Source organism: Zingiber officinale, chromosome 4A (assembly GCF_018446385.1).
Source record: "Zingiber officinale cultivar Zhangliang chromosome 4A, Zo_v1.1, whole genome shotgun sequence".
Classification (NCBI taxonomy): Eukaryota; Viridiplantae; Streptophyta; class Magnoliopsida; order Zingiberales; family Zingiberaceae; genus Zingiber; species Zingiber officinale.
In genome coordinates this window covers 161,641,373-161,666,459 of record NC_055992.1, presented here as the reverse complement: position 1 = coordinate 161,666,459, position 25,087 = coordinate 161,641,373, and the positions used below count along the sequence as shown (strand labels likewise).

The following is a 25,087-nucleotide window of genomic DNA, read 5'->3' as shown; positions in this document are numbered from 1 at the left end:
AGTTGGTATGCGATTACTTAATAAATGATCAATTTCAACGGATATAAAATATTTTATTGGGTGTTTAGTCTCTCCCATGCAAGGGCGCCTACGTTAAGACAAGTATACCTTCCAAAAAGTATAGGACCGTCCTAGAGGCCTGCTAAGGTAACGACTTCAGAGAGCAACAATTGTTCACAACAACTCCACAGACAAATATCTAGAGTACAAGAGTTGTGCTACAAAACCTCACATTTTACATAACAAAGTTACTATAGGACTATGGACATGAAGGAAGAAAAAGATACCTAGGTTGTGAAATTTACACATTAACTTGTAAAGCAAGCAGATTTACAAGGGAACAGAACCTAACTCTGAGAAGGCAAGATAGAGCAATACCTAGGCGTTGCCTCTTCAGAACTACAACGTCTGCATAAGTATCTGATTTACAATTAAGTTAAAGCGGAGCAGAGCTAGTTCGACGAAGTTGATACCTCGGTTCCCGAGGAAGGGAGAACACAAACTCGTCCAGCTCCTGAAATGGTACAAGAAAAATCAGTTTTCTGCAGCATTATGGACTCAGAATTACACAATTTTTTCTCTCATTTGAGGTGTGTCTTCTGCGTCATTTTGGCATAATTTTGGTATAAAATACTATTGATTATCAAGTTGTTTGACGAAATGATCTGACAGTAAAAGAAGAATGATATATAAATCTATCATCATGTTAAGATGTCAAAAGGGCATTCAAATTTAACCTTTAGTGCTCCAATAACTCTCTTATTTAAGTGAAATCAAGTTATTGAAAGAGCTCACTGAAATTCATTCAAAAAGGCATAAATCAGTAAATTAAACCACTGATAACTGATCATAACAAATCAAAACAAGGAAAGATATTCAATTCATGATACATGAAGATGAGTCTACCTTTAGTTTTTTTAACCTCTCATTCTCTTCTTCTAGGCCAGAAACCTTGTTCTCCAGCTCATTAGTGTATGCCTAGCATAAAAACATAGTGGATTCCAGATTATGGTGATTCCCTTAGGAACTGAATTACTAATTGTAACTTGCGAAGATATTGACAGGGAAAAAGGTTTAATGGGGCAATAAGTAGGAACTGACCTGTTTCCTTGCTCTTGAACGTGCAGCAGACTCCCGATTTTTTATCATCCTTTTCTGTCTCCTCTCGGCTAATTTGTCCACGATTTCTTCTGAAGCACCACGTTTCCTACCTGGTGTTTGAGAATCAGGAAAAACACCTAGTGTTGATGATGATATGTTTATCTGACCTTCAGAAAACATTGCCTCAAGCATAGTTCCAGTATTACTTGGATGAGGAAGTAATCGATTTGATACATGAGTGCCCATCATGCTTTGTTGCCCATGCATGTGCTTGTCCATACTAGCCATCGGTTGAAATTGCTGCAACCAACCTGTTCCTCGTGTAAAATTCTGTGTGTCCGGCAATGGATCAATATTTCCCAATGGATCTACATCCCCCATCAATTCCTGTCCATCTTTATCAAGGATGTCCGCAACCACACCAGCCTTTACTAGAAAAACCTCTAGCGTCATTTCACCAAGAGTAGGCTGCTTCTCACTACCTAATCTCTGTACCTCAACATTCTTCTGCTCCTGCTGAATGTCCCTCCACACTTCATCTACTGTCTTTTTACTTAACTCGCATGGCATGGTAATGCTACCCTGACGAAGGAGACCAGAAGTGGGTGCATGCTGATCAGCTGGCATATCAACCTCAGCACCAGATAACTGATTAACCTCGCTCGCAAACACAGTCTTGAGGAGGTCATCTAGGTTCATGCTAAGAAGAGGCTCTCCTATGTGGTTCTGGACTTCATTGAGAGTCAAATTGTAAAGTGATCCTTGCCTAGAAAGGCTTTGTATCTGGTAATGCTGGTTGTCACTGCCCCCATCTCTTTCTGCTGCCATTGTGTTCCCATCCACTAGATTCTTTAGCAAGAGATATCGGTGGCCAAAACCTTAGGCTAAAAACCCACATGCAAATTCTTGAGCAGCAATAAAACAAAGGAGTAGAGAACTTAGAATCATGGCAAAAGAATTCCCACTCTTCTTATTAGTGCTTTATTATCTCACAGGAACAGGAAATTTCACCAAACTATCTGTCTCACACTCTGCCAACCCAAAAGATAACAAAGATCATAGAAAGACTCTGGATTCGATCAACAAGTTTAATCGATAATAGATTCTATAGAAATTAGAACACAAAGCAGGTCAAATATTATCTCATAAATACCGACCCCATAAACAAAAGGAGATACTCTCACATGCAAACAGTGCACAAGTAAGATTACCATTTTCAACAACTGAACTCGATCTTGATTCTGAAAGTGAAAAAAACTACAAGCTGGGGGCTTTTAAATTTCAACCATTTATCATATTAGAAATGAAAAAAATAATAATATCTGCATAAGAAAAATAGGGATATGAAGTTCTGTCACACACTATGCAAAATAAGAACTTGTGAGTGAAGGATGGCATTACTCAAACAATAAATAAATAAACAAATAAAATGCAAAGGCAGAAATGGAGTGTTCATCAATCATATATGTTGCGAGCATGAACACACAAATACACAAGAAAAAAGAAGCTATCTTTTCTTTTAAAAAAACACCTGCCTTTCCCAGGACTAAAAAAAACTCTTCCCTTCGATCTAATTCCTTCAAATTAATCATTTTGATCTCCACAGAATTCATTGTTCAGAAGAAATATAAGGAACAGATGTCAGCATTGATCCACTCACTTTGGCAAGAATAAGTCCACTCCATTCAGCAATTGAATGCAACATTGCACTGGGAAGTGAAATGATAGCAAGGGAATGTTTCATTGGACAATGGCATGGGAAGTCCTCCAAAAGGTGACTGCCCATTCGCATAAAAAGAGTAGGAATACATGGGTGCCATTAGTGAGGTCTGTTAGAGGAAGTAGACACAAATTACCTACTCTCCTATCTGCCTAGTGATTCAAAGTAGCACAAGGATAGGAATTGCTACAGATCACCAATGATGGACCATGTAACACGATTAGGACAGAAGTGAAATTCTACCACACACTTCATAACTACACTATGAGGTTAGAAAAAAATGCTACTAAAGTAAACACATTTTTCATGCAAAGATCATATTTTAAGTTTCCAACTTCTCTTTAAGATTCAATAAGCAAAACCACATTTCCTTCACTTGCCGAGAAATTCATTAATAGATAATACAAATCAGTCCTTCCAGTTTTTTTTACTAATGCTGATTACAAACTAAACCATATATTTTCTAACAAATGCTGCAAGGTACCTAAGAATCTAATGATGACAACACTAAAGCAAGATCCTGTTGCACCTTAAATACTTGGGTTCACGTACAGTCCTACACTTTTTGTAAGATTTTTTGTACTCCAAACTTATAGCTTACACTAGTTTCTAAAAATATACTTGTTCTACCTTTTAAGGTTCAACATATCTTTTCCCTAATACTTAAAATTTGAAGCATAAAGCAAGGGTTGAGAATGTCAAAAGAAGCCACTTTGTTTCACTAGGCTTCACTTAGGTTCTTTAGAGGTATCTCTACATACCCTTGAGTGTACAGGATATCATTAAACATCCTTGAGTTGAGATAAACTCAAACAACCGATAAATCCATAAAGTTAGCCAAATCTCCATTTATAGCGTTTGGAGCATCCAGTTAGTCCCTTTCCTAGCAAGTCACTAGTTTGTTGGCTAGGTTTAATTGATGAGGAAGACTTGCAACATTATGAAAGAGAAAGTCACAAAAGATTGGTTACCCTATCTCTTTAAGTTCAATTGTAGTTCAGTTCAGTAAAAGGGTTCTTTCGAGATGTATAGAAATAAATCAAAACTTTGGTTTGAATGCAATTCGGATTCATCAATATGGCACTTGGAGGCAATGATTGGTTGTGCTCTTGTCCATAAGAACCTCTACTTTGGAAATTTCTTTATGTCTTATTATCCTTTGGCAATTTAAAATTGAATCATTGATTTGAACATTCATTCTTTTCATATCCTTTGACAATTACAATCTCAACCTTCCTCTTGTTGCTAATTTGTTTGTACAGCAAAAACAAACAAGAAATTTCTGCAGAACTCACAATGGCCAATCAATCAACTGATGAAAAACTTGACCCACTAACTTTTGTTAATGCCAGCACAGGAAATCCAGTCATCTCACAGAAATAGTTTTCTAACATTGGACGTTAACATGAAGCACCAATCCTGTCACTCTTGCAGTCTGTAGACGTCATCAAAGTATTCAATCAATATACAAAAGCTATTCCAGACTTGGAGATCACAAACATTTTATGGTTCCGAGTCGTTAGAGGGGTGTAAAATACCAAAGATTATACTCACCTATGTGAATCCTCACATCTAAATTCACAAGAAAGCATGCACAACGATAATCCTAGATTCAGATCGTATGGCAACACAGAACACTATCAGTCATTTCCTTAAGAAAAAAACATCTACGTCCGCAAATGAGTACCTCAGCATGAAACCCCAAAATCTCAAGGTCCAGTAAGTCCTACCGGTGAAACAAATTGCAGTGCACATAAAGAAGACATAAAACTAGACAGATCTAAGCAAATAAACGACCAAATGGTGGTCGATGAAAAATGTACATCGACGGTACGAACCAAATAAAACAGTAATTAATGAACAGGACGAGTGGAATAGCCAAAAGGACCAATGTCCCCTAGATCAAAAATGGGGGCAACGAAGATGGGAAGCGAACCAACGAGCTAAACAGGTGGGGGGAGGGATTCGTAGGGAACAAACCGTCTCCATTTGAAAGCGAACAGGCGAAGGCGGCATTGAACAAGGAGATCTGCTCGTCAGTTGGCTGCTCCGCTACGAATTCATGGAGGAGATCGGAGAGGAGATGGAAGACAGAGAGAGATACGAGATCTTCGTGAGAGAGAGAGAGAGAGGCGTTGTCCTGCAGATTCTATTTTGAAAAAAAAAAAAAAACGAGAAAATAAAAGATTTTATTTTGTTCTTCGCTTTGGTAAGAAGTAAAGGAAACCACTCGGTCCACTCGGACTGTGAACCGCCTGCTAAATCCAACCGGATGGGTTTTTTTTTCCTTCTCGATTGATCGGTCACAGTTTGCAGCCAAGTTTAATTAAAAAATAATAAATCCAGCTACTCATGCAGAAGCACACGCGTTACGTTTATAATATAATAATATATAAGATATTTATGTCTTTGAAAATTCGACGTACATTTTCTAATATTGTCTGTCTAAAATATTCATAAAACTTTCTTTAATAATAGTATTGTCAATTCTAAGATATGGAATTAAAGAGAATTATATTTTTTAATATAAAACAACCAGAGAAAATTAATGATAAGAAAAATTCATAATAATATGTTGTAACTGAGTCCCGAACTCTAGAGCACTAATTATTTCGCTTATGGAATTACTAATAAATCTTGGAATTATTTTTAATGTAAATAGAAAAAAATACATTAACGTAAATGTATTTTAAATTTCACCAAAGTTAGTTAATAAAGGGGGGAGATTTTTAATAAAATCGTGAGATAGTAATATATATATATATAATTTCACTATTTATAAAAGTTAGAGTAAATCAATAAATTACTATTATTTATTCCTCTTCCTCTTCTAATCTTTTATTTATTTGGAGAGAGAAAAAATATAAATGTAAAGGAAATAATAAAAATAGTACATGACACATCAATTTCATATAATTAAAACTTCTCCAACTTCACTATTCAAAATTATTATCCATATTCCAACCATGAATGATTGTTGTTTATCTCAACTATTCAAAGTTGACTTGTAAAATACTTCACTAATAAAACACCAATAGTCGATAATTGAATCGAGCATCTTTAAAGCTTAGGCCCTTGGTGCTAATCTATTTTCAGAAGAGGAAAGGCACCATTCTTCTTCGTCTTCACTCAACAAGTTGATCCTAAAAATATCCAAAAAAAAAGGGAAATCTAATTTAGTTGGCATTTGCATTTTTAAGTAAAAGAAGAGCAAGACAAGGAGAACTTGAAAAAGAGTGGAACCATAAAAGGCAAAAACTAAACCAGAAAGAGATCAATTAAACCATCGGTGAGGCCATTTGAGAGTATAATTAGCCAATGTTTGATGGGAAGTTTCACCTTGCAACAGTCCTCAATGGCTAACTCGTAGATAGATGAATCGATAATTAGAAGTTTCAGTATGTGAATTCAATGCAGTGCTCCTGCAAATACACATCAGCTACATTTACAATGTATCGGAAATCATTTGGAGCAAAGGCTGCTCGAAGAGCTACACAACGCCACTTGCTCAAACAAGAATACACAGTTCCATCAATGGCCTATATCACCAGTGCCGCCTTCCTCCTATGCGCCTAGCTAACTGTATATCTTTTTGCACTGCAACCAAATACGAGAAAATCCATAAGGAGACCAGTGCAAAACTAAAAGGAAGGAGAATTACTTCTTCAATTAAATAACTATCAGTAATTAAATAGAACGTAAAGAGTTTTGAGCCAACTTTTTTGCTTATTCCATTGGTTCCTGACTAATCGTATATTACAATGCAATCACTTTAAAACTAGTTCTAGAAAAATTGTGAAACTCGTTTTACTAGGGAATTACTTGTCCACATAAATGTTTATTATATAATTTCTACACCAAACATGGCATAAGTAGGCCACCAAATCTCATAATTCAACTAGTCACCTTCATTGAAACTATTATAATATTGTATATATACTAAATGTGACAACTCCGTTTAATCCTACATGTAGAGTTGTGGGATAATGCGATGGGCTTATTAGACTTGGATGAGTGAACTGTCATCAGAAGAACGAGTATTTTATGTTAGTAGTTGGCCTTAACAAGTGAAAGAAATCTCTCGGCTGTAGGAATCTTGTTATGAATGGTATTAGAGCCAGTCTTGTGATGGTTGGAGCCACTATAGGTTAGGTGTGCATGCCACTTCTAAAATCTTAAGAGAGTGAGATTGTAGCATGAAAAGCTATGGGCTACGAGAGAATTTATGTGGCTTAGATGCCTAAAACAATCTAAAAAAATATCTTTAAATATATAAGGGACTAGTTGAGCCTAACAAGTTAATGGAACTTATTTAGACTAAATGGAATGCAAATTTATTAATAGGCTGAACACATGGACTTTTAATTGATCATCCATCCTCTTATTAGTTGGCACATGCATATTGAGGTTTCATAAATTCAACCATACAAAAAACCACAATCGCCATTTTGATAGTACTTTGAGATTTGAGAACATACTAGTAGAAGTGTAGAACATACTTTCATTTGGACTGACCCAACTACATTCCTTCGGCGTTTGCTAAATATCAAACAAATCTAAGGAAACATCCTACTTGGATGATATAAAAATTCATTTATGAAAAGTCATATATTTTTCATTTTCTAGAATGAAAATTTTCATCTTATATGGTAGAAATGAGATGAAACATAGTCTAATACTTGCTAATATAACTTACTAAGAGTAACACGCTTTGAGTGTAGTGAACATAGGTATGCGTCTTCAAACATGGCCTGTAAGTGGCATTCTGCTGCCTACAATAATTTGAACAATTAATAAGAAAAACATATTCTTAAAACAAAGTTGTTATAATAATTTCATAACTTCTCATAGAGTGAAAGGAAACAAAAGGACCAAAGTTGCATAGAAGTCAAGTTGGGAAGAGAATGTTTATCTAGTTCTGAAACTGTTATTAGTCGATACATTTATGCGTGTTTGTTTGGAAAAAAAATAATCTACATATATTTGTATGTGTGTTTGCTTGGAAAATATAATCTACGTTTTCAATTGAAAATGTATCTCATCGAAATTAAAATATATATATATATATATATATATATATATATATAGCTTATATAAAAATAATAATAATAAATTTTTATGCAAAAGACAATTGGAAAGTTTGATAAGATCAAAGCGCGCCAACAGCATTTGTTTTCCCAAAAGAATGCAGATATCACCTCCAGTTTACATACTAATGTGAAAGAACTAAATAGGCATATTATCTAACTAGGAAATAGGCAAAGACAGAAATAGAACCCCTAGTTATATATTTTTCAAAAAGGAAAAGAAAGAAAGAAAGAACCGTCAAAAGATAATATAGAAACTAAACTGGGTTTTGAATTTGGCTTAAAGGGCTACTTCAAGCAGAAACCTAAAAATATAAGGTACTAAGCCACCCATGCTTAGCCAAATCTGCCATCTTTAGCACCCATTATTTATTCGAGCATAGTTCCCAACATGATCCTCATGTAAAAAGAAAATAGAGACCGAGTGATAGAATCACAAAAGAAAAGGTATTTCTCTAGAGTAGAATGAGTTTCGCCTTGAATCATACATGAAAAGCTATAATAGGCACATGCCCCAACTCCCCTAATTATCCTTTTGGTTTTTATAACTCCAATAGGATGTAAATGAATTAGATTGATTGATTGTTAACCAAGACATGGCCAAATATAAGTAGGTTCAATTTGGAGGCAATTTACTTCTTTTTCTATTCCTTGCTGTTTGATTGGTCTTTGTAACATGAAATAAAACCACATTTATAATAATTAAGTTTCAATCAATCATTTAAGGTAAAAGTATCTACAAAATCTGACTCAATACCTCTTGAAGTGCAAGCATAGCATCAGGAGTCCACCTAGTTACTTCCCTAGAATAAAAACCAGTGATCTCCCTAACCTATATAAAATAACAGACATCATGAGAAGCAAAACTCAACAGCCTTAGATGAACCTCAAATCACAAATCCACAAAAGAGCAGCTAATAACAGTCTCCTAAATGTATTTTGATGGCACTCACAAGTCTGGCAAACGGAGCAAAAGGAATTAGCAGCTTTGTCGACTTCTGAAGCTTCCTAATCTCTCGTAGGGCCACTACTCCAGGTCTAAATCGGCGACCCCGCTTCTCAGTCTTCCTCTGCGTCCCTAAATCCGTTCACATTTTAAGGAAAAATATGTGACTTTATCGTTCAAGTAAAAAAATAATTTATTTTTCAAAGTAAATGTTACAATCAAACGAATATAGAGGATGAACTGCAATGGGAAAAAGATGGAGGGCTCTCAGGATCAAATTAAGTAAAAAAAAAAAGTGAGAACCTTGATCCGCATCCTCCGAGCTGGCCTCCGTGCCCTTCTTTCGTTGAACAACCACAAACACAGACAACGAAATAAAAGCTAAAATCCATGAAAAAAAACGTAGGGAGTAAAAAACAAAAAACAGTTCGAAGCATACAGGAGCAGAACGAGATGGGGTCGCGGCCGCGGTCGCGGTCGCACTAGCTGTCAACAGGAAGAGAAAGTAACGAAAGATGTAAGAAGTTAAACGAAATCAACGCAAATACATAATGAACGGTGAACTGGAAAACCTGCCGCTTTCCGCCGGGCGACGGGAGACCCGGTGAACTGGAGACGCTTCCGAGGGCGACCGGCGGATCGGTTGGAGACGTGCTTCGTCCTCGCCATGGCAAGAACGGATTAGAGAGGGAGATGCGAGAGGAAGGACGCCACCGCGGAGAGGAGGGCAAAGGAATGAAGGGTTTTGCCGTTTTCGTCGTCCTCCGTTTTTGGGGAAGAGGAAGGAGATATCCGACCGTTCGTATTGCGAATCTTAAAGCGAAAATGGGCGGACCAGATTTGATGCAGTATTCGTACCGAGCTAAAATGGTAAATGCCGCTAAAATTTCAAAAATGGGCCGGCGAGCTAGGAGAACCCGGTTCGGGCGAACCAAAGAAAAAATAATTAAATAAATAAATAGGCGGCAATTTACTCAATCAAATTAGGCCTCCTATATTTTTGAAATACAATCTTTTAATACTTTTAAAAATGTACGCTATTTAATAATAATATAACCTTTTGATTTTCCCTAAAGAAAATCCACCTCACCATTATGTACAGTTCTTGCACGAGAACATGCATTTATAATTAGTATTAATCCTCTAATTACTATAATATAATATTAATCAAAAAAATTATTTATGAATCGTATTATAATATGATCTACTCATGTTGTCTAATATTAATCAATGAAAATATCTATATTTCATGAACTATAATTGCTATATTAGAGTTATGAAAAGTAGAAGGTACTTTATTTTTAAAAATAAATCAGAGATAGGTATTTTTTTATTTTTATCCTTATCTATCTATCTTCTCGCGCAATGTGATGCAGAGAACAAAGTCGTTAAGTTTGACTTAAAAGTCAACGCCGGAAGACAAATGTCACTGCGCGATATATATTCCTCATTATGCCTCCACGTACATTCATCGACCAACCATGCATGCAAAATTGACCCTAAGAAACTTGTAAAATTCTACTCAAAAAATTGTAAATTGCAAGTTGCAATTGGGAGCGGTCATGCGATCCCCAACCTACTCCTTCGTTTGGACTGATTAGAGGAATGTGCCTAAGTGCCTTGGGAATGGGAAAAGTATTTTGGAATATTTATAAATATTGGGTAGTATTTTGAAAAATAGCGTTTCTAATATAAGCCACGCTGCCTGCATGGTCTGACGTGGCAGTCGCACGCTACAGTTGTGACTTGATGTGCGCTTGCTATAAATAGCACGTAAAGGTCGAAGATCCAGATAGAGGCTGAGCTCGGCATGGAAGTCCAGGTGCAGAGAACCACCGTCTTGAACCACCCCGCCGGCGCCGGCGATTCCCGGGAAATACCGCTTACCATCTTCGACCGCTTCGCGTCCAACATCAACATCGCCGTCCTGTTCGCCTTCTCCGCCCCCGTCCCTTCCAACCACCAGCTAATCCATGCGCTCTCCAACGCCCTTTTGCACTTCCCCCTCCTCACCGCGCGCCTCTCCCCTACCCACCTCATCCTCCCTGGCTCCGGCGCCCTCGTCGTCGAGGCCACCGTCGACGGCGTCGAGCTTGCGGATATTCTCCCCTTCAAACCGACCCCTGACTTCCTCCTCCACCACCCGCCCACCGACGGTCCCGCCCGCCACGTGCTTCAGATCCAGCTCAACCGCTTCCCGTGCGGCGGCCTGGTGGCCGCCGCCACCGCGCACCACCGCATCGCCGACGGCCAGTCCATGGGGGCCTTTTTCGCGGCCTGGGGCCGCGCCGCGCGCGGAGAGCCCATCCCGCCGCCGCTCCATGACCGGTCCTGGCTCCGGCCTCGCTCCCCGCCGGCGTGCGAGTTCGACCACTGGGACGTCGAGTTCGTGAGCGACGGATGCATCAAGGACTTCGCCGACTCGTACCGTAACAGCGTCGACCCCAGCCGCATCACCAACGTGCTCCTCCACTACACCGGCGAGTTCCTCGCCAAGCTCAAAGCAGAGATGAGAAACAAGAAGCTGACGACGTTCGAGACGTTGCTGGGGCACCTGTGGCGCCTGATCACGGCGGCGCGGGGCCTCGAGGAAGACGTCAAGACAATGATGCGGGTGACAGTGAACGGAAGGCAGCGGATGCGGCCGCCGGTGCCGAACGAGTTCTTCGGGAATCTGGTGCTGAACGCGTACCCAGCCACGGCCGCCCGGAAGCTGGTGGAGGGCGGGACAGAGGGAGCAGCGGAGGTGGTGCACGAGGCGATAAGGAAGGTGGACGGCAGGTACTTCCAGTCGGTGGTGGACTTCGGTGAAGTGCTCAGGAAACAGGGGAGGGAGGAACTGGTGCCGGTGTATGACGCGAACGAGGGGAACGTGCTGTCGCCGGAGCTGGAGGTGGACAGCTGGCTCAGATTTGGCTTCGAGGAGGTTGATTTCGGCAGCGGAGGGAGGCTGTGCGGCTTCCTGCCGACGTGGCTGCCGTGGGAGGGGCTTGTGATATTTCTGCCGGCGGTGGAGGGCGGGGGAGGAGTCAACGCCGTGGTGACGTTACTGGAGGAGCACGCGGCGGAGCTGAGGAAGATATCGCATTCACTAGATTAACCGACTGTGTTACGGCTAACGGCCGTTCACATATGAGCAATAAATTACAGTGAAAATGTTTTTAAAAACCATAATAATATTTTAAAATTATTGGAATTTCTTTTTTTTTACCATTATTATTCGATATAAAATTAGTGACAAACTTAATCGACGGAAAATGCTGCTTCAGAGAAAGATGCAGTGCTCCAAGATACTAAATTTATGATCACAACAGATTAAGACACCGATTTCAATAGCTCAATAGATTCTACTTGTTGCCTTGTAGATTATGCATCAGCTGGAGGAAGAACATTTTCGATATTTGCAGGCATCAGAACATTGAAGCCTTCGATGGCGGTCGACATGATCATTCCCGGAATCTGTGTGTGCCAATGCAACTCCTTCGGGTCCTTTTGACCCTGTCCATTCGCAAAGAAGAAACAATGAGGCCTCTCGAATGGTTCTCGCAATATGACCATCAGCAAAGATGGGGAAATGGAGTTTGATACCTGATGAACGAAAAGAAGCTGCGGAGGCAAGTCCTGCGGCGCGCTTGCTTGCTCCTTCAGCTTGGCTTTGAATTCTGTTTCTTCCTCTTCGTCCCTTTCTAGTGAAAGATCCCATATCCTGTTTCATAAGAACGGTTAAACACCGCGGGTAAAGAGTCTGACGAGATACAAAACTTCGCATTTGAAGATGAACGCTCACGTCAACTGATTGTCGGCTGACGAAACAGCCAGAGTAGACGCTTCATGTGGACACCATTCGATGGATGTTATGGGTTGCTTGTGATACTCAAAATGTGCTACCAGTGAGTCACCCTGTGCAGTGGAAAGAATAATGTTAACAATAGCCAATTTTCGACATATATAGTGCTAGAAAATGATCGGCGAGTGTTTTAAGCATCTGAGCAACGCCACTGATAGGCATGAATCTGATGGCAATAGGAATAGATGATCCAATTGCATACAAAGAACATCTTGATCAAAAAGAATCAGCTTGGAAGCGCAACCAATTATTGTTGCAACCATTGAGGATAAGGAAAATTTCTATAGAATAAAAACAACCAATAATGTGTATCTAGACAAGGTACATAAGCAATTAAGAAAAAAAAACAATTAAGAATAAGGAATTTAGTTTTAATATAAGCTGTTTTTAGATTTTAGAAGGTAAGGTACAGTAAAAAGTATATATTTATCGTATCATCCACCTCTAATATATTTAAATGTGTCAAAGAAGTGTTTGCTTACAACTTTTAAATTCTATTTTCTAAGCAACAACAGAAGTTTTCAGAAAAATTTCTAACACAAACAAGGCATAACTAAATCTTATGTTTCAACTCCTACCCAGTTGTTTGGCGAAAAGCTTCTTCCATTGGAAGAAATTGCTTTGAATGCCAAATTCTAGACTGAACTGACAGTTCTCTACCATGCTCACATTAATCCGTCCTTAATTTAATTTAATTTCCATTGTCCGGAAAGTAGGAAGATTCCAACATATGTTTATAGTAATCTAGAATATAAGGTGAAAGTACGACGGAAATAGACAATAATGATTATCATTGATTCCTTACCTTGATCAGTCTAAGATCACGGATGGAGAATGTACCATCATCAGCTCCAGAAGCAATCATACAGCTTGCCAGCCTATTTAACATTCAACAATATATGCAAAGAAAATCATAATTAGAAGTTGAAGCGCAAGTAGAAGCCTTATCACACAGTAAATATATACCGATTCCATGATATAACATTAACATCAGTGTTGTGCGCCTTTACTGAAAGTGCGGGCGATTTTCCAAGTCTGGTATCCCATATTGCTAAAGTTCCATCCACCGAACATGAAGCAAAAACATCAGGTTCCGTTGGACTCCACTACAAAATTAGCATGCTTTTGTTAGGAACAAATATATGTACGAATCAAAATGTCTTTCATGTCAGCATATGCAAGTGATCTATAAAACTACTTGTAGATCCTCCACACTAGCAGTATGCCCAGCAAAGGGAGTGGCATCGACGTTCCATGTTTCGGAAGGTTCCCATAAGTGAATAAAACTGTTGCAATCACCTTCAAGCAAAAATAGCTAATGAAAAGGTATATTTTATAAAACATTAATAGTTAGTTAAACCACCCAAAAAAATAGTATTTACCAGAGACGAGTCTTCCAGGAACAGTAGGACTCCAGTCAATAGCATAGCCCTCATCCTTGTGACCACCAAATTTTACAAGAGGAGACAGACGATGTATGTTATCACCTCCAACCGTTGAGCTGGACACAGATTCAGCTAGATCATTCAAATGTGAACTGATGTCCCAAACCTGCAATGAAATGGAAAACAGTTTGGAGATAAAGTTACAAAAAAGTTAGTTGTAGGTATACATATTACTTCGATGGCAAGTGTCAGTTATACGGCTAGTCGTTAGATTTTCATACAGAGTCTGCCATCAAATTTATCTAAGTTGCTTTCGAACACTCCTATCTTTACCAATTTAAATTACATGGTTCTACAGGAAGTATGCAAGCCATGTGACAATGAAATTTAGGTTGCTTTCAAAATACTAGGTGAGGGCTGTCATCAACTTTTGGATTTGTGGCCTAATCGTGGTAAATAATATGCGAGTATTTAAGCAAGAGTCAGAATGATCAAGGAATCACTAACCTGAACATGACCAGTATCACCCCATGTAGCACATATATGAGGTTTTTGAATCATTGAGCGTATACGATTTACTCCCCCTTGGTGAGCCACCTTATGCAACTATTATGGAATGAATTAACATTTATTATTTGAAGTGTGAAGAAAAAAAACAATAATACACAAATGGAAGACTAACATGTAGAACAGGCTGTGAAGCTTCACCATTCTCGTCTTCATCATCGTCTTCATCGCTACTACTCTCACTATCCATGTCATCATCACCTTCAGTTGAAGCAGGAACTAGCTCACGCTTCTTTCCGGATATGTTTGTAATTTTGAAAATCCCAATATAATTCCATGATGCTTCCTTAGCCTATCGTGAAGACAGACAGACAAAATAAATCAAATATGGTTAGAGGTCCATGTATTCATCAGTTAATATCTTTTCTCATGCCTAAACAAAACGTGGAAGAATATTAGGTCCATATAAAAGGTGGTTCAAATACTGAAAAAACAAAAACAAAAAAACAGCCAAAACTAAGAAAGCAAATCAATACAGAGTGGGCTCATTGAACAGAATCAATAAATGAATCTCCCATCTACAAGCAAAAGCAACTGTATGCCATAATGAATTTATCTTCTATGTCCTCCTTAATCTATGGAGGAATTTATACACTCAATTACAGTATAGAAACTTTAAGTTCCAGAGATCATCAGTTTAATGAGTAAGATCTGATAAAATCACCAAAAACAACAGGAAGATTATAGATTTAAAGCACTAGGAGTCTCATTTGTTATTTCATTACATTTCTTGTATTCTAAAAGAAAATAGTAGAAGCTTGATAAAGAATTTACCTCGTAAAAAAAAAAATAGCGAGCTGTAGGTAGGAAGTGATCACAATGCATTGGTTCTATTTCTTCTATTCAATTTATGTGTCAATTGTTGTTTCAGTGTTCTACATAAAATGGTAATATGTCCCTAAGCATGAGCTTATGACAATATCACCTATGAATGAACTCTAACTTGTACCTTTTTCTTCATTTTGATGTCAAAATATATGATAAGTACTGAATAGAAATGCATTGCTGATGCTGATACTAGCAGGAAGCAATACTACTACTCACAGAGCTCATCACATTAGATGAGAACTACTAAGTTCTAGGAAACTGCTGGTAGCACATTACGAGTAGAGAACACCAATGCAACTAACAGCTTAGAAGTACATTCAGATTGTGCGTGCTAGATTTCAATATGCATAAACAAATTAGGCCGCTGCCGGTGATGAACTTAAGAAAACAAAATAAACTCAAACTAAGTATTGAGAACTTCGAAAATAGAAATAGCAGGATAAATACCTGGGTACCGCCAACACCATAAACTGTATGTGGAAATTCAGTCCGTACCAACCCCAGAGAATCATGGACAATGTCAAAGCTTCACCAGGAGAGCAAGGATTAACAACTTGAGAAGTGCACATTAAAGTTATATCAACAATTTTCTTTCAGTGTTTATTTCCTTAAAACGATACCTCAAACAGGGCCAGCCAATACTAAATCCACGTAGATGATTGTAAGCGGAAGGATCGAACTGAAGCTCCTCGCCTTCTTCTAATGCATCCACGCCAGGCTGCCAAACCTAAGCAACATATGAAGGAAAAAGAAAATCAAAATGGAAATTTAATGTGGCAGACTTCCAATCTGGCATGTTTCAACAACCAAATTCGATTCGTAAAAATCGTCTTTTTTTAGTCTCACCTTAGCCGGTGCGGAGGGCACAGACGAAGATTCTCCCTTTTTCGATCCCTACAGAGTAAGAGGCCTATGTTTAATATGCGACACAAAGTGGAGTCAAAAATGGTTGAAGTTGGGAGTTACCTTGTTCTTCCTCTTGATCTTCTTGGCGCTTTTGATGCTACGCACCATGTTGTCTCCCGCACTCGATATTAAGAGATTCCTGTTCAACCAGGAGATTCCTGTCTAATGAGCAATGAAACGAAGAAGTAATGCTGGTGTAAGAAGAGGATGGTGTTACAGTCGAATACCGGAGGAGGAGTCTGCGACCGTGCTAGAACAGGACGATGTAAGGAAGAACGGCAGCCGACGGCGTTGCCTGGCTCAAGGCTTAATGCGAAGGGCTAGGGTTTTGTTCCGGGTTTTGGGTTTATATTCATTTTGGTACTCTGTATTTATATTATTTGATCGTTCAAATAATTTTATTGTTGTCGACTCGCAAATAAAAACATTTTTTCTCAAATTCAAATTTATCCGAATGCTAATTTAATTATTTCCTAATAATAATAAATAAATAAAATTTAAACATGCCCATCATTCAACTTTTATTGTTGTAATTATAGTTGGACTGTGATCATGATTCAATCATAATTAATTATGATCCTTATGTTGATTTATCATCTCTTTATATTATAGTTTAGGTCAGGGTAGATGACGACTCCTAACTTAACATTAAGTTGCTTTGTCACTTACCCACTATAGACATCCTCCTAGCGGTCTTTGGTCACCCATCCTATCTCAAATTATAAATTGGAGGGACGATGAATCAAGGAGGGATCGTAATCAATTACGATCGGTCGGATCGTGTTCACGATCCAGTCATAATTGTAAGTGGTATATCCTCTGGTACACTTTTTTATGGACCATATGCTCTTAAACAGGCCCGGACCTGAGATGAGGCCTAGGAGGCGCTCGCCTCAGGCCCATTTTTGAGAGGGGCCCAAAATTCTGATTCTACCTTAATTTTGTCGTGAACAACTCGTCGAGATACTTTTTGTCGGATCGGATGCTAGCCTTGAGGGCTCCGCCGTGCCCTCCACGGACTTCACCCTTTCCGTCATCCCCGGGCCCACCCTTCCCTTCCCCTCTTCAGTCTTCTCCTCCGCCAACCTCCTTCTCCCCTTCCACTTCTTCTGCACTGTCGCCTCAAGCGTGGGGTGATGGGGATCGTTCTCCGCTTCCAGCCCTCCCTCGTCGTCAGTACTAAGCTCCTACTCTTCAAGGGTGCTCGTCTCCTACACGGCCGACAATAGCAACCTCTTCGATCCATCTTTTATTTTGGTAAATTTATGTAATTTTGTTCGATCTATCCAGTTTTTGTTTTCGATAAACTTTGCTGGCTCGCTACTATTGTTTGCGGCGTTAGTTCTCTTGCTTTTGAAGCATTGTGTGTTTAATGTTTTGTGCGGTTACAAAATCAAGGAAAAGGTGAGATCGTGAGAGGGAGACAAACAATTAAGGAAGGCTAATTATTCTTGTTCTCTTCTGCTATGCTACTACTCTTGCTTAATTCCTATTAACTCTATCCAATTCGATTCAATTAGTTTGCGTCATTAAATTTGTTAGTTTGTTGCATTTGAAATCTTTACTCCTAATTAGATATGCTTATGATAGATCATTGTAAATATTATTTTGTATTATTCTTTTAAGCTTAAATCTATCTTACCATTGAATTTTTATCGGTGCATTCCATTTTACATTCTTATATTTATATGTTTACTAATGTCTTATCTAATTTTCCTCAATGAAAATGGTCTATTTTATCTTTGTAGCTCAGTAGCTCTTTGTGGACATGCAATTAGTTTAAATTTATTTGTATTTCTTAATGCTTATATTTATAAATAAATCTCAAATTGTTTTTCTGATTTATTTGATTGTCTGATAATTTACTGTTTACTAGTATACTATTTGATTATGACTAAACTAAATTTTTGTTGGCTCTTGTCAGACACTAAATTTGATAAGAGGAAAGAGCATATTGATGATAATGGGTTCATCCCTGGATGGGCAATATGCTAATGAGGATGCTTCAAAGCTAGTGGAACTTGCTTCAAAATGTTTACTGTTCGAGGCAAGAGATGCACATAGTAATTTATAGTGTTACATAATTTGTAGCCTATGACATTGATATTATTTATCCTTTTAGAGATTTGGATTATGGGTTTATTGATTTTGGTAGTGAAATAAGGCAAGACTTTTGGCTTTCATATTTTGAGCTGTGGATGAATTTTTAAGCTAAAATAGTAGTAAGATATTGTAAAGAGGGGCCATTTTTTTTAAAGCTCGACTCAGACTATCAAAATCTCAGGTACGACACTGCTCTTAAAAGTAATGACTAGATCTTCTAGTCCATAAAAAAAAAAATAGATTAGAAGATGAACTACTTATAATTATGATTGAAACATAGTTATAATCCGATCTGTATTTAGTTGCGAATTAGATCTCTCAAAAGTGAATGTGTCTTCAGCCTTTTTCTCATCCTGGTTCAGTGTGCTTCAAAAACTATGGAGTCAACCCAATCGATTCAAACCGATTCAACCGCGAACCTAGGTCCACCGATCCAGTTCAAGCAACGGAGGATCTATCGTCGCACAGGATACACTGCAATTTGCTTCAAGCATTGGAGGATTTGTGATCAACTTGACGCTTGAACCGGTTCGATTGAATAAAACCAAATCGAAAACTAACAAGACTATGACCATACGCTTGCCTGTAAGGCTTCCACCCTAAGAAAGAAGACATACCCCTTGATCCGGTCCAATATCAAGAGATTAAATGACTAACATAGATGAATATTTTCGACCAATTAGATACAAGTCAGGTTTGTCTCTATCACGGCTGTTTTTGACAAGTTGACGGCTTTCTTTAGGTCGAACTTCAATCAAGTCCGTTGTTATTGAGTTGAATTCTCAGTATGTCAGTCTTTCAAATGCCGAGTACCAGAGATTTTCTGACAGAGTTTTCAAAAGACTCAAAGAAGTTGTTAGAAGGGCGTTAAGACTGGTAAGACCCCTAGTTAAAATCAAATCTTGAAGAAAATATTAGAAAAAAATGAAAGGCAAAAATGAATAGTAAGAAGGAAATAAAATAATATAAATTGCTTGCTACAAACAATTCTCTATGAATAGAAGTGAAAGAATAATCTTAGTTCCAACGAACACACATCTTCCCTCTCTATGGAGAGACAGTTCGTGATTGACGTTTCAATAATTGTCACGTCGAATCAAAGTTTTAAATTGGGGCGGATAAAACTCAGATGCGATTCAAATGAACTTGACTCGATGTCTTTTAGCAGGATGTGACTTGACCGGAGCTCGATCTGATCTGAGTTCAGTTTGATTTAACTCAAGCTCGATTTGATTGGATTTAAAATTGATTTGACTTGACGTGACTTTGTTTGTTTTTTGACTTGACTATGCCACGTGACGCCGACATGGAGTGAAAAAGGATTCGATACAATGCGAGAAGAAGGCCAGAGAGAGGGAGGGAGACAGAGAGATTTTATCTACTTGTTTGGTTTATTTGGGCACCGGATCTTCTACATTGCACACTTTTGGGATGAAGACAGAAGGTTTGATAGTGGCGAACATGGTGACCTTTCAAAAAGGTTGACCCACTTTAGTGGGTGACCATTGAATTAGGTGGGTTTAGGTTGGGAGAAATTTCAGAAACATGTGTTTTTGGCTTTTGGCTCCTGGCTCCATTGCAAAATGGGAATCATAGTCGAAAATTGGTCAATTACAATAATAGATAACACCATCCGACTCATGAAAAAATCTCTCCCTTATTACAATAATAGATAACACCATCATAATTTCCCCTCTCCTATAGTCTTCTCCTCTTCAAAATCTAATTGTATTAGATATCCTTATCCATCACGGTCAACTCTGCCTTTCCCTGAGTCATCTATATAAATCCGGCACACGCACCACCATCTGACAAACTGCTATTTATATCGATTTCTCTAGCATTGCCCTCAAATCATTGCCCCTGGAGACAGTAAAGTGAGGCTGTGTTTTTCAAAAGGCAAATGATCATCCTCGAGAAGCAGACACAGAACATTCAGCCATTGGAGATCAGTAAGCCTTTTTCATCTATTTCAGTTACAAATACAATCAGATTCTTCTCTGGCTATTTGTTTATGTTTAGTTTTTTCACTTAATCACCATCAAAACCTTGTCATAATCAAACTTTTTTGTCAGTTTGATGCTACTGCTGATCCAACTCGCTACTTGAAGAGTTCATCCTTTTGGCACACATTGTTGATGCAAGGTTGGGAAGAATGGCAACCATGGAGAGGTCCTCCATGTTGCTCGCCTTTTGTGCTCTCTGGAGCTTGGCAGCACTCGCCGAGTCCGCAGTGAATTATGCTCATCTCCTCGATGTCAGGCCGGATTTCGTTGATCCCCGGGGAGTTCTATCCGGCTGGTCTCCAGGTTTCGATCCGTGTGGCTGGAGGGGGGTCACATGTTCAGAAAGCAAGAACCATGTTCTTGCATTGAATTTGTCAGGCTGTGGGCTTTCAGGCTCATTGTCTTCCAATATCGGGGGGCTCCGATCCCTCGAGACGCTTGACTTATCGTCGAATTCCCTCTCCGGTTCGATCCCCTCGGAGATCGGCATGCTCAAGAACCTCAAGCAGTTGCTCCTCTACTCCAACTCCCTCTCTGGGCACATCCCCCCTGAGTTAGGCCTGCTGAAGAGCCTCAAGGTTCTTCGTATCGGCGACAACTCGTTCTCGGGGGCGATCCCTTCACAGCTCCGCAACTGCATTGAGCTCGAAGTGCTGGGCCTTGCTTACTGTCAGTTATCCGGCGGAATTCCCCCAGAATTCAACAACCTGAACAAGCTCAAGATACTGAACATGGAGAAGAACAGGCTCGGTGGCACGGTACCTGAAGAGCTATTCAGTGGCTGCAATGCACTCCGAGTGGTGTCCATGGCTGACAACATGCTGCAAGGAGAGATCCCCTCGTCGGTACGAGATCTCGCGGAGTTGCGAACACTGAATCTGGCAAACAACCACATCTCTGGATCCATCCCGCCGGAGCTCGGCAAGCTCACAAGTCTGAATTACCTCAATTTGCTAGGCAACAAGCTCACCGGCACGTTGCCTCCTGTTCTCAACCAACTGACAGAGCTTCGAGTCCTCGACTTGTCGAGCAACAACCTTTCGGGCACCATCAATGCAATCTCCACAATGCACCTCAAGAACCTCACTTACTTAGTCCTCTCCAACAACCATTTCGAAGGAAGCATCTCGAGTGGCCTCTGCACTGAGTCATCCAGCTTGCAGAACCTTTTCGTCGCCGGAAACTCTCTTACGGGAACTGTCGAAGGCCTACTGAGCTGCGGCTCGCTCCGCTCGCTCGACCTCTCCAACAACACACTCACCGGCACCATTCCATCGGAAATCGATAGCCTGGTGAACCTCGAGAACCTTGTGCTCCACAACAACAGCTTGACGGGGGGGTTGCCTCCTCAGATAGGGAACCTGAGCAACCTCCAGATGGTGTCGCTCTTCCACAATGGCATCACAGGTATCGATAGTGGAGATTTGTGCTATGTTAATCGTATAATAAGTAGGCTATTGATTGAGCTCTGCTCACAGGAAGAATCCCAGTGGAGATTGGCAAGTTGCAGAGGCTGCAGCTGCTCTACTTGTATGAGAACCAGATGAGCGGGGGGATTCCGGATGAGATCGCCAATTGCACCGGCTTGGAGGAGTTGGATTTCTTCGGGAATAACTTGAGTGGCTCGATTCCTGAGATGATCGGGAATCTGAAGAACTTGGAGTTGCTACAGTTGAGGCAGAATGGTCTTACTGGACGGATTCCTCCGAGTTTGGGCTACTGCGCCAGGCTTCAAGCACTGGCTCTGGCAGACAATCGGCTCTCCGGCGAACTCCCGTCCAGCTTCGGACTCCTCGCCGAGCTGAGCCTCGTCACGTTGTACAACAACTCGCTCCGTGGCCCTCTTCCGGAGTCGCTGTCCTCGCTTAAGAATCTTTCCTTCGTCAACTTGTCGCATAACAAGTTCAATGGATCGATCTCGCCATTGTTGGGCTCAAATTCGATTGTGAAACTCGACTTGACTGATAATTGTTTCTCCGGGGAGGTTCCTTCGGCGATTGGTGGGTCGAGAAACATGACCCGGCTCCGATTGGGCCAGAATCTGTTGACGGGGGGGATTCCAAATGAGATCGGCCAGCTCAGGTGGCTCGACTTGCTCGATCTATCTTTCAATAATTTTGAAGGTAACATCCCTATAGAAATTTCAAATTGCTCGAGGCTGAAGCATCTGCTACTGGCCGGAAACGGGTTCTCCAGTGAAGTTCCTGCATGGCTTGGAACGCTTAACGCACTCGGAGAGCTCGACCTCTCATCTAACCAGCTAACCGGCGGCATACCGCCGGAGCTCGGTAACTGCTCATCGCTGCTCAAGCTCTGTCTGCAAGACAACTCTCTCTCCGGGAGTATTCCGGCGGAGCTCGGCCAGCTCACTTCCTTGAACGTCATCAACTTGCAGCTCAACAACCTCACCGGTTCAATCCCTGCCGCAGCGGTCAAGCACTGGCAGAAGCTCTACGAGCTGAGGTTGTCGGAGAACTACTTCACCGGAGGGATACCGCCGGATATTGGGGAGCTAGTGGAGCTCCAAGTAATGCTGGATTTGAGCAAGAATCAGCTCTCAGGAGGCATTCCGTGGTCATTGGGGAAGCTCACCAAACTAGAGAGGCTCAACCTCTCCTTCAACCAACTCAACGGTCAAATTCCAGCGTCCCTGCAGCAACTCACCAGTCTCCACCGTCTCGACCTATCGGAAAACCCTCTCTCCGGCGAGATTCCCGAAAAACTCTCCGTTTTCCCGGCAAGCTCCTTCGCTGGGACCCATCTCTGCGACGCGCCGCTGAGTTCCTGCGCGAAGCCGATGGACGGAAAGATGGCTCGGCTGTCGAATGCGGCGGTGGCGGGGATCGTGGTGGCGATCGTTTCCACGTCGGCGGTGGTTTGCATGGTTTTGCTGTGCATGCTGGTGAAGGTGTGGAGCAAGTGGATGGAGGTCTCGGTGTCGAATTCCGACTCCGACGCTGGCGAGGAGGGCTTCGGGGAGAAGGAAGGTGTGCAAGGCGGAGCCAATGGCAAGTACTGGAAGGTTGAGGCCATGAAAACCGTCGGCTCTTCGGAGAAGCAAAGCTCTGCTTCTGAGACTTGCACTGTCGACAAGGATGGAGGGAATTGAGTCGAAAGGATTCAAAAGTTAGAGCGAGAATCTAAAGATTGCTGTTACTTCAATTTCTTGTCAATTTTCCTGATCATTATTTGGAATTTCAGATCATCTGCTTGAATCTTCTTCTTCATATTCGACAAGTTTCTGGAGAAAAAACAAGAATTAAATGTATAATATAATGCGTAAAGCATTTCTATTTGTCCCCTCAATCTTTTTGTAAATATTCTATAGACTCTCATAGAAGCTTTGAGGGGGCGTTTGATTCTTTCCTAGGAATAGGAATCGGAATGGGAATCATTATATTGTGGAATGGGAATGAGTATGAGCATGGATATCACTCTTAAAAGCAATGTTTGGTTAGTTGTATATCTTCTATCGGAATAAATCAAAGTTTCCGTTTTTACCCTTAAAGGAAAATAAGAGAAAAAATTAGATGTGAGAGAAAGATGAATGTGAGAGAAAAATATGATGAAAGAGAATGATGAGAGAGAAAGTATTATGAGAGAAAGTGTGATAAGAAAGAATGAAGAGAGAGAAAGTGTGATGGGAGAAAATGAAAAAAGAAAGTGTGATTGGAGAGAGCATGATGAGAGAAAATATGATGTGAGAGAAAGTATGATAGGAGAGGATGAAGAGAGAGAAAATATAGTGAGAAAAAATGAGGAGAGAGTGTCATGAGAGAGATTGAGGAGAGAGAAAGTATGGTGAGAGAAAAAGAGAATAGTGAATATGATGGGAGAGATTGAGGAGAGAGAAAGTATGATGAGAGAGAAAGTGTGTTGAGGAAAAAAGGAGTAAGTGTGATAAGAGAGATTGAGGAGAGAGAAAGTATGATGAGAAAGAAAATGTGATGAGGAAAAAAAGAAGGAAGAGAGTGCAATAGAAGAGATTGAAGAGAGAGAAAGTATGATGAGAGAGAAAGTGTAATGAGAAAAAAAGAGGAAAGAGAGTGTGATAGGAGAGATTAAGGAGAGAGAAAGTGTGTGATAAAATGATGAGAGAGAAACTACGATGAGAGAGAAAATATAATGAGAGAGAATAAGGAGAGATAAGTGATATGAAAGAAAAAATAAATAAATATATTTTGATATTTGATATTAATGGAGAAAATTTTAGTTTTAAGTCAAGGGTATTTTTGGAATAAGGGAATATTTTGATTGATGAAAATAAGGTAATGGCTCATTGAAGGGGAGGTACATGGGAATGAGTTATTACCCAATTTCAAGGATTCATTCCCTTATTTGTATTCCTATTCCTATAATCCAAACATTAACAATGAGAATCAATCATTCTCATTCCCATTCCCCACTCCTATTACCCTAAACCAAACGTCACTCCTATTAACAATAAGTGATATCAAGATCTAGAGGCCTAGAGGGTGTTTCAAAGAATGACGAAAGGTTAGGGGTGAAATAGAATGTTTTTCGCCTGCCAACCTGCGGGGCCCATAGGTACGCGGCGCCACCTCCCTCTCCGGGCCCACACGCTGGACGA

At 40.1% G+C, this 25,087-nt stretch overlaps 5 protein-coding genes and 1 long non-coding RNA gene across 9 annotated transcripts; 3 read left to right on the top strand and 3 right to left on the bottom strand.

Moving 5' to 3' along the window:
* Positions 1–132: 132 nt before the first annotated feature.
* Positions 133–4,995, bottom strand: LOC121972062 (ABSCISIC ACID-INSENSITIVE 5-like protein 2). 3 transcript variants are annotated; one of them, XM_042523665.1, is made up of 5 exons: positions 4,802–4,990; positions 1,308–2,132; positions 1,102–1,211; positions 907–978; positions 133–514 (listed from the first exon to the last, which is right to left on the bottom strand). In XM_042523665.1, the coding sequence occupies exons 2-5, from the start codon at positions 1,927–1,929 to the stop codon at positions 437–439; spliced, it is 882 nt and encodes a 293-aa protein (XP_042379599.1). In that variant the 5' UTR covers positions 1,930–2,132; positions 4,802–4,990; the 3' UTR covers positions 133–436. The 3 variants fall into 3 exon arrangements, with proteins under 3 accessions (XP_042379599.1, XP_042379597.1, XP_042379596.1); XM_042523663.1 differs by having other exon boundaries at positions 1,102–1,985; positions 4,802–4,995; XM_042523662.1 differs by having other exon boundaries at positions 1,102–2,132; positions 4,802–4,989.
* A 1,159-nt stretch (positions 4,996–6,154) lies between these two features.
* On the bottom strand, positions 6,155–9,634 carry LOC121973861 (histone H3-like). 2 transcript variants are annotated; one of them, XM_042525208.1, is made up of 7 exons: positions 9,427–9,634; positions 9,294–9,340; positions 9,158–9,194; positions 8,862–8,986; positions 8,666–8,740; positions 7,518–7,593; positions 6,155–6,418 (listed from the first exon to the last, which is right to left on the bottom strand). In XM_042525208.1, the coding sequence occupies exons 1-7, from the start codon at positions 9,521–9,523 to the stop codon at positions 6,366–6,368; spliced, it is 510 nt and encodes a 169-aa protein (XP_042381142.1). In that variant the 5' UTR covers positions 9,524–9,634; the 3' UTR covers positions 6,155–6,365. The 2 variants fall into 2 exon arrangements, with proteins under 2 accessions (XP_042381142.1, XP_042381143.1); XM_042525209.1 differs by having other exon boundaries at positions 9,158–9,191.
* A 1,030-nt stretch (positions 9,635–10,664) lies between these two features.
* Positions 10,665–11,954, top strand: LOC121973008 (tryptamine hydroxycinnamoyltransferase 1-like). The gene has a single exon (XM_042524607.1). It carries the CDS (start codon positions 10,665–10,667, stop codon positions 11,952–11,954), a length of 1,290 nt encoding a protein of 429 aa, XP_042380541.1.
* Positions 11,955–12,097: 143 nt separating this feature from the next.
* On the bottom strand, positions 12,098–16,736 carry LOC121972061 (protein HEAT STRESS TOLERANT DWD 1-like). Its single transcript, XM_042523661.1, has 14 exons — positions 16,615–16,736; positions 16,448–16,526; positions 16,328–16,375; positions 16,102–16,208; positions 15,929–16,007; positions 14,769–14,945; positions 14,594–14,692; positions 14,084–14,252; positions 13,900–14,000; positions 13,668–13,807; positions 13,507–13,579; positions 12,642–12,754; positions 12,443–12,560; positions 12,098–12,352 (listed from the first exon to the last, which is right to left on the bottom strand). The coding sequence occupies exons 2-14, from the start codon at positions 16,493–16,495 to the stop codon at positions 12,221–12,223; spliced, it is 1,404 nt and encodes a 467-aa protein (XP_042379595.1). The 5' UTR covers positions 16,496–16,526; positions 16,615–16,736; the 3' UTR covers positions 12,098–12,220.
* Positions 16,737–17,383: 647 nt separating this feature from the next.
* On the top strand, positions 17,384–18,518 carry LOC121973860. The gene is made up of 2 exons (XR_006109781.1): positions 17,384–17,644; positions 18,312–18,518. It is a non-coding gene; the product is annotated as an uncharacterized LOC121973860 (long non-coding RNA).
* Positions 18,519–20,256: 1,738 nt separating this feature from the next.
* On the top strand, positions 20,257–23,939 carry LOC121972057 (LRR receptor-like serine/threonine-protein kinase GSO1). Its single transcript, XM_042523657.1, has 3 exons — positions 20,257–20,442; positions 20,566–21,903; positions 21,975–23,939. Exons 2-3 carry the CDS (start codon positions 20,646–20,648, stop codon positions 23,603–23,605), a joined length of 2,889 nt encoding a protein of 962 aa, XP_042379591.1. The 5' UTR covers positions 20,257–20,442; positions 20,566–20,645; the 3' UTR covers positions 23,606–23,939.
* Positions 23,940–25,087: the final 1,148 nt, after the last annotated feature.

Excerpts from the sequence above, each read along its gene's own strand:
- LOC121972062 (XM_042523663.1), bottom strand. The coding sequence starts at position 1,929 with ATGGCAGCAGAAAGAGATGGGGGCAGTGACAACCAGCATTACCAGATA. Across the intron at positions 979-1,101 it reads GTTCAAGAGCAAGGAAACAG|GCATACACTAATGAGCTGGA; the intron begins GTCAGTTCCTAC and ends TTTTTATGCTAG. Across the intron at positions 515-906 it reads AGAGGTTAAAAAAACTAAAG|GAGCTGGACGAGTTTGTGTT; the intron begins GTAGACTCATCT and ends GTACCATTTCAG.
- LOC121973861 (XM_042525208.1), bottom strand. The coding sequence starts at position 9,523 with ATGGCGAGGACGAAGCACGTCTCCAACCGATCCGCCGGTCGCCCTCGG. Across the intron at positions 7,594-8,665 it reads CTATGCTTGCACTTCAAGAG|GCAGCAGAATGCCACTTACA; the intron begins GTATTGAGTCAG and ends AAATTATTGTAG. Across the intron at positions 6,419-7,517 it reads CTCAAAGCGTGTTACTCTTA|TGCAAAAAGATATACAGTTA; the intron begins GTAAGTTATATT and ends ATTTGGTTGCAG.
- LOC121973008 (XM_042524607.1), top strand. The coding sequence starts at position 10,665 with ATGGAAGTCCAGGTGCAGAGAACCACCGTCTTGAACCACCCCGCCGGC.
- LOC121972061 (XM_042523661.1), bottom strand. The coding sequence starts at position 16,495 with ATGGTGCGTAGCATCAAAAGCGCCAAGAAGATCAAGAGGAAGAACAAG. Across the intron at positions 16,209-16,327 it reads TGCCCTCCGCACCGGCTAAG|GTTTGGCAGCCTGGCGTGGA; the intron begins GTGAGACTAAAA and ends TATGTTGCTTAG. Across the intron at positions 12,353-12,442 it reads AGCTTCTTTTCGTTCATCAG|GGTCAAAAGGACCCGAAGGA; the intron begins GTATCAAACTCC and ends GCGAATGGACAG.
- LOC121972057 (XM_042523657.1), top strand. The coding sequence starts at position 20,646 with ATGGCAACCATGGAGAGGTCCTCCATGTTGCTCGCCTTTTGTGCTCTC. Across the intron at positions 21,904-21,974 it reads CTTCCACAATGGCATCACAG|GAAGAATCCCAGTGGAGATT; the intron begins GTATCGATAGTG and ends CTCTGCTCACAG.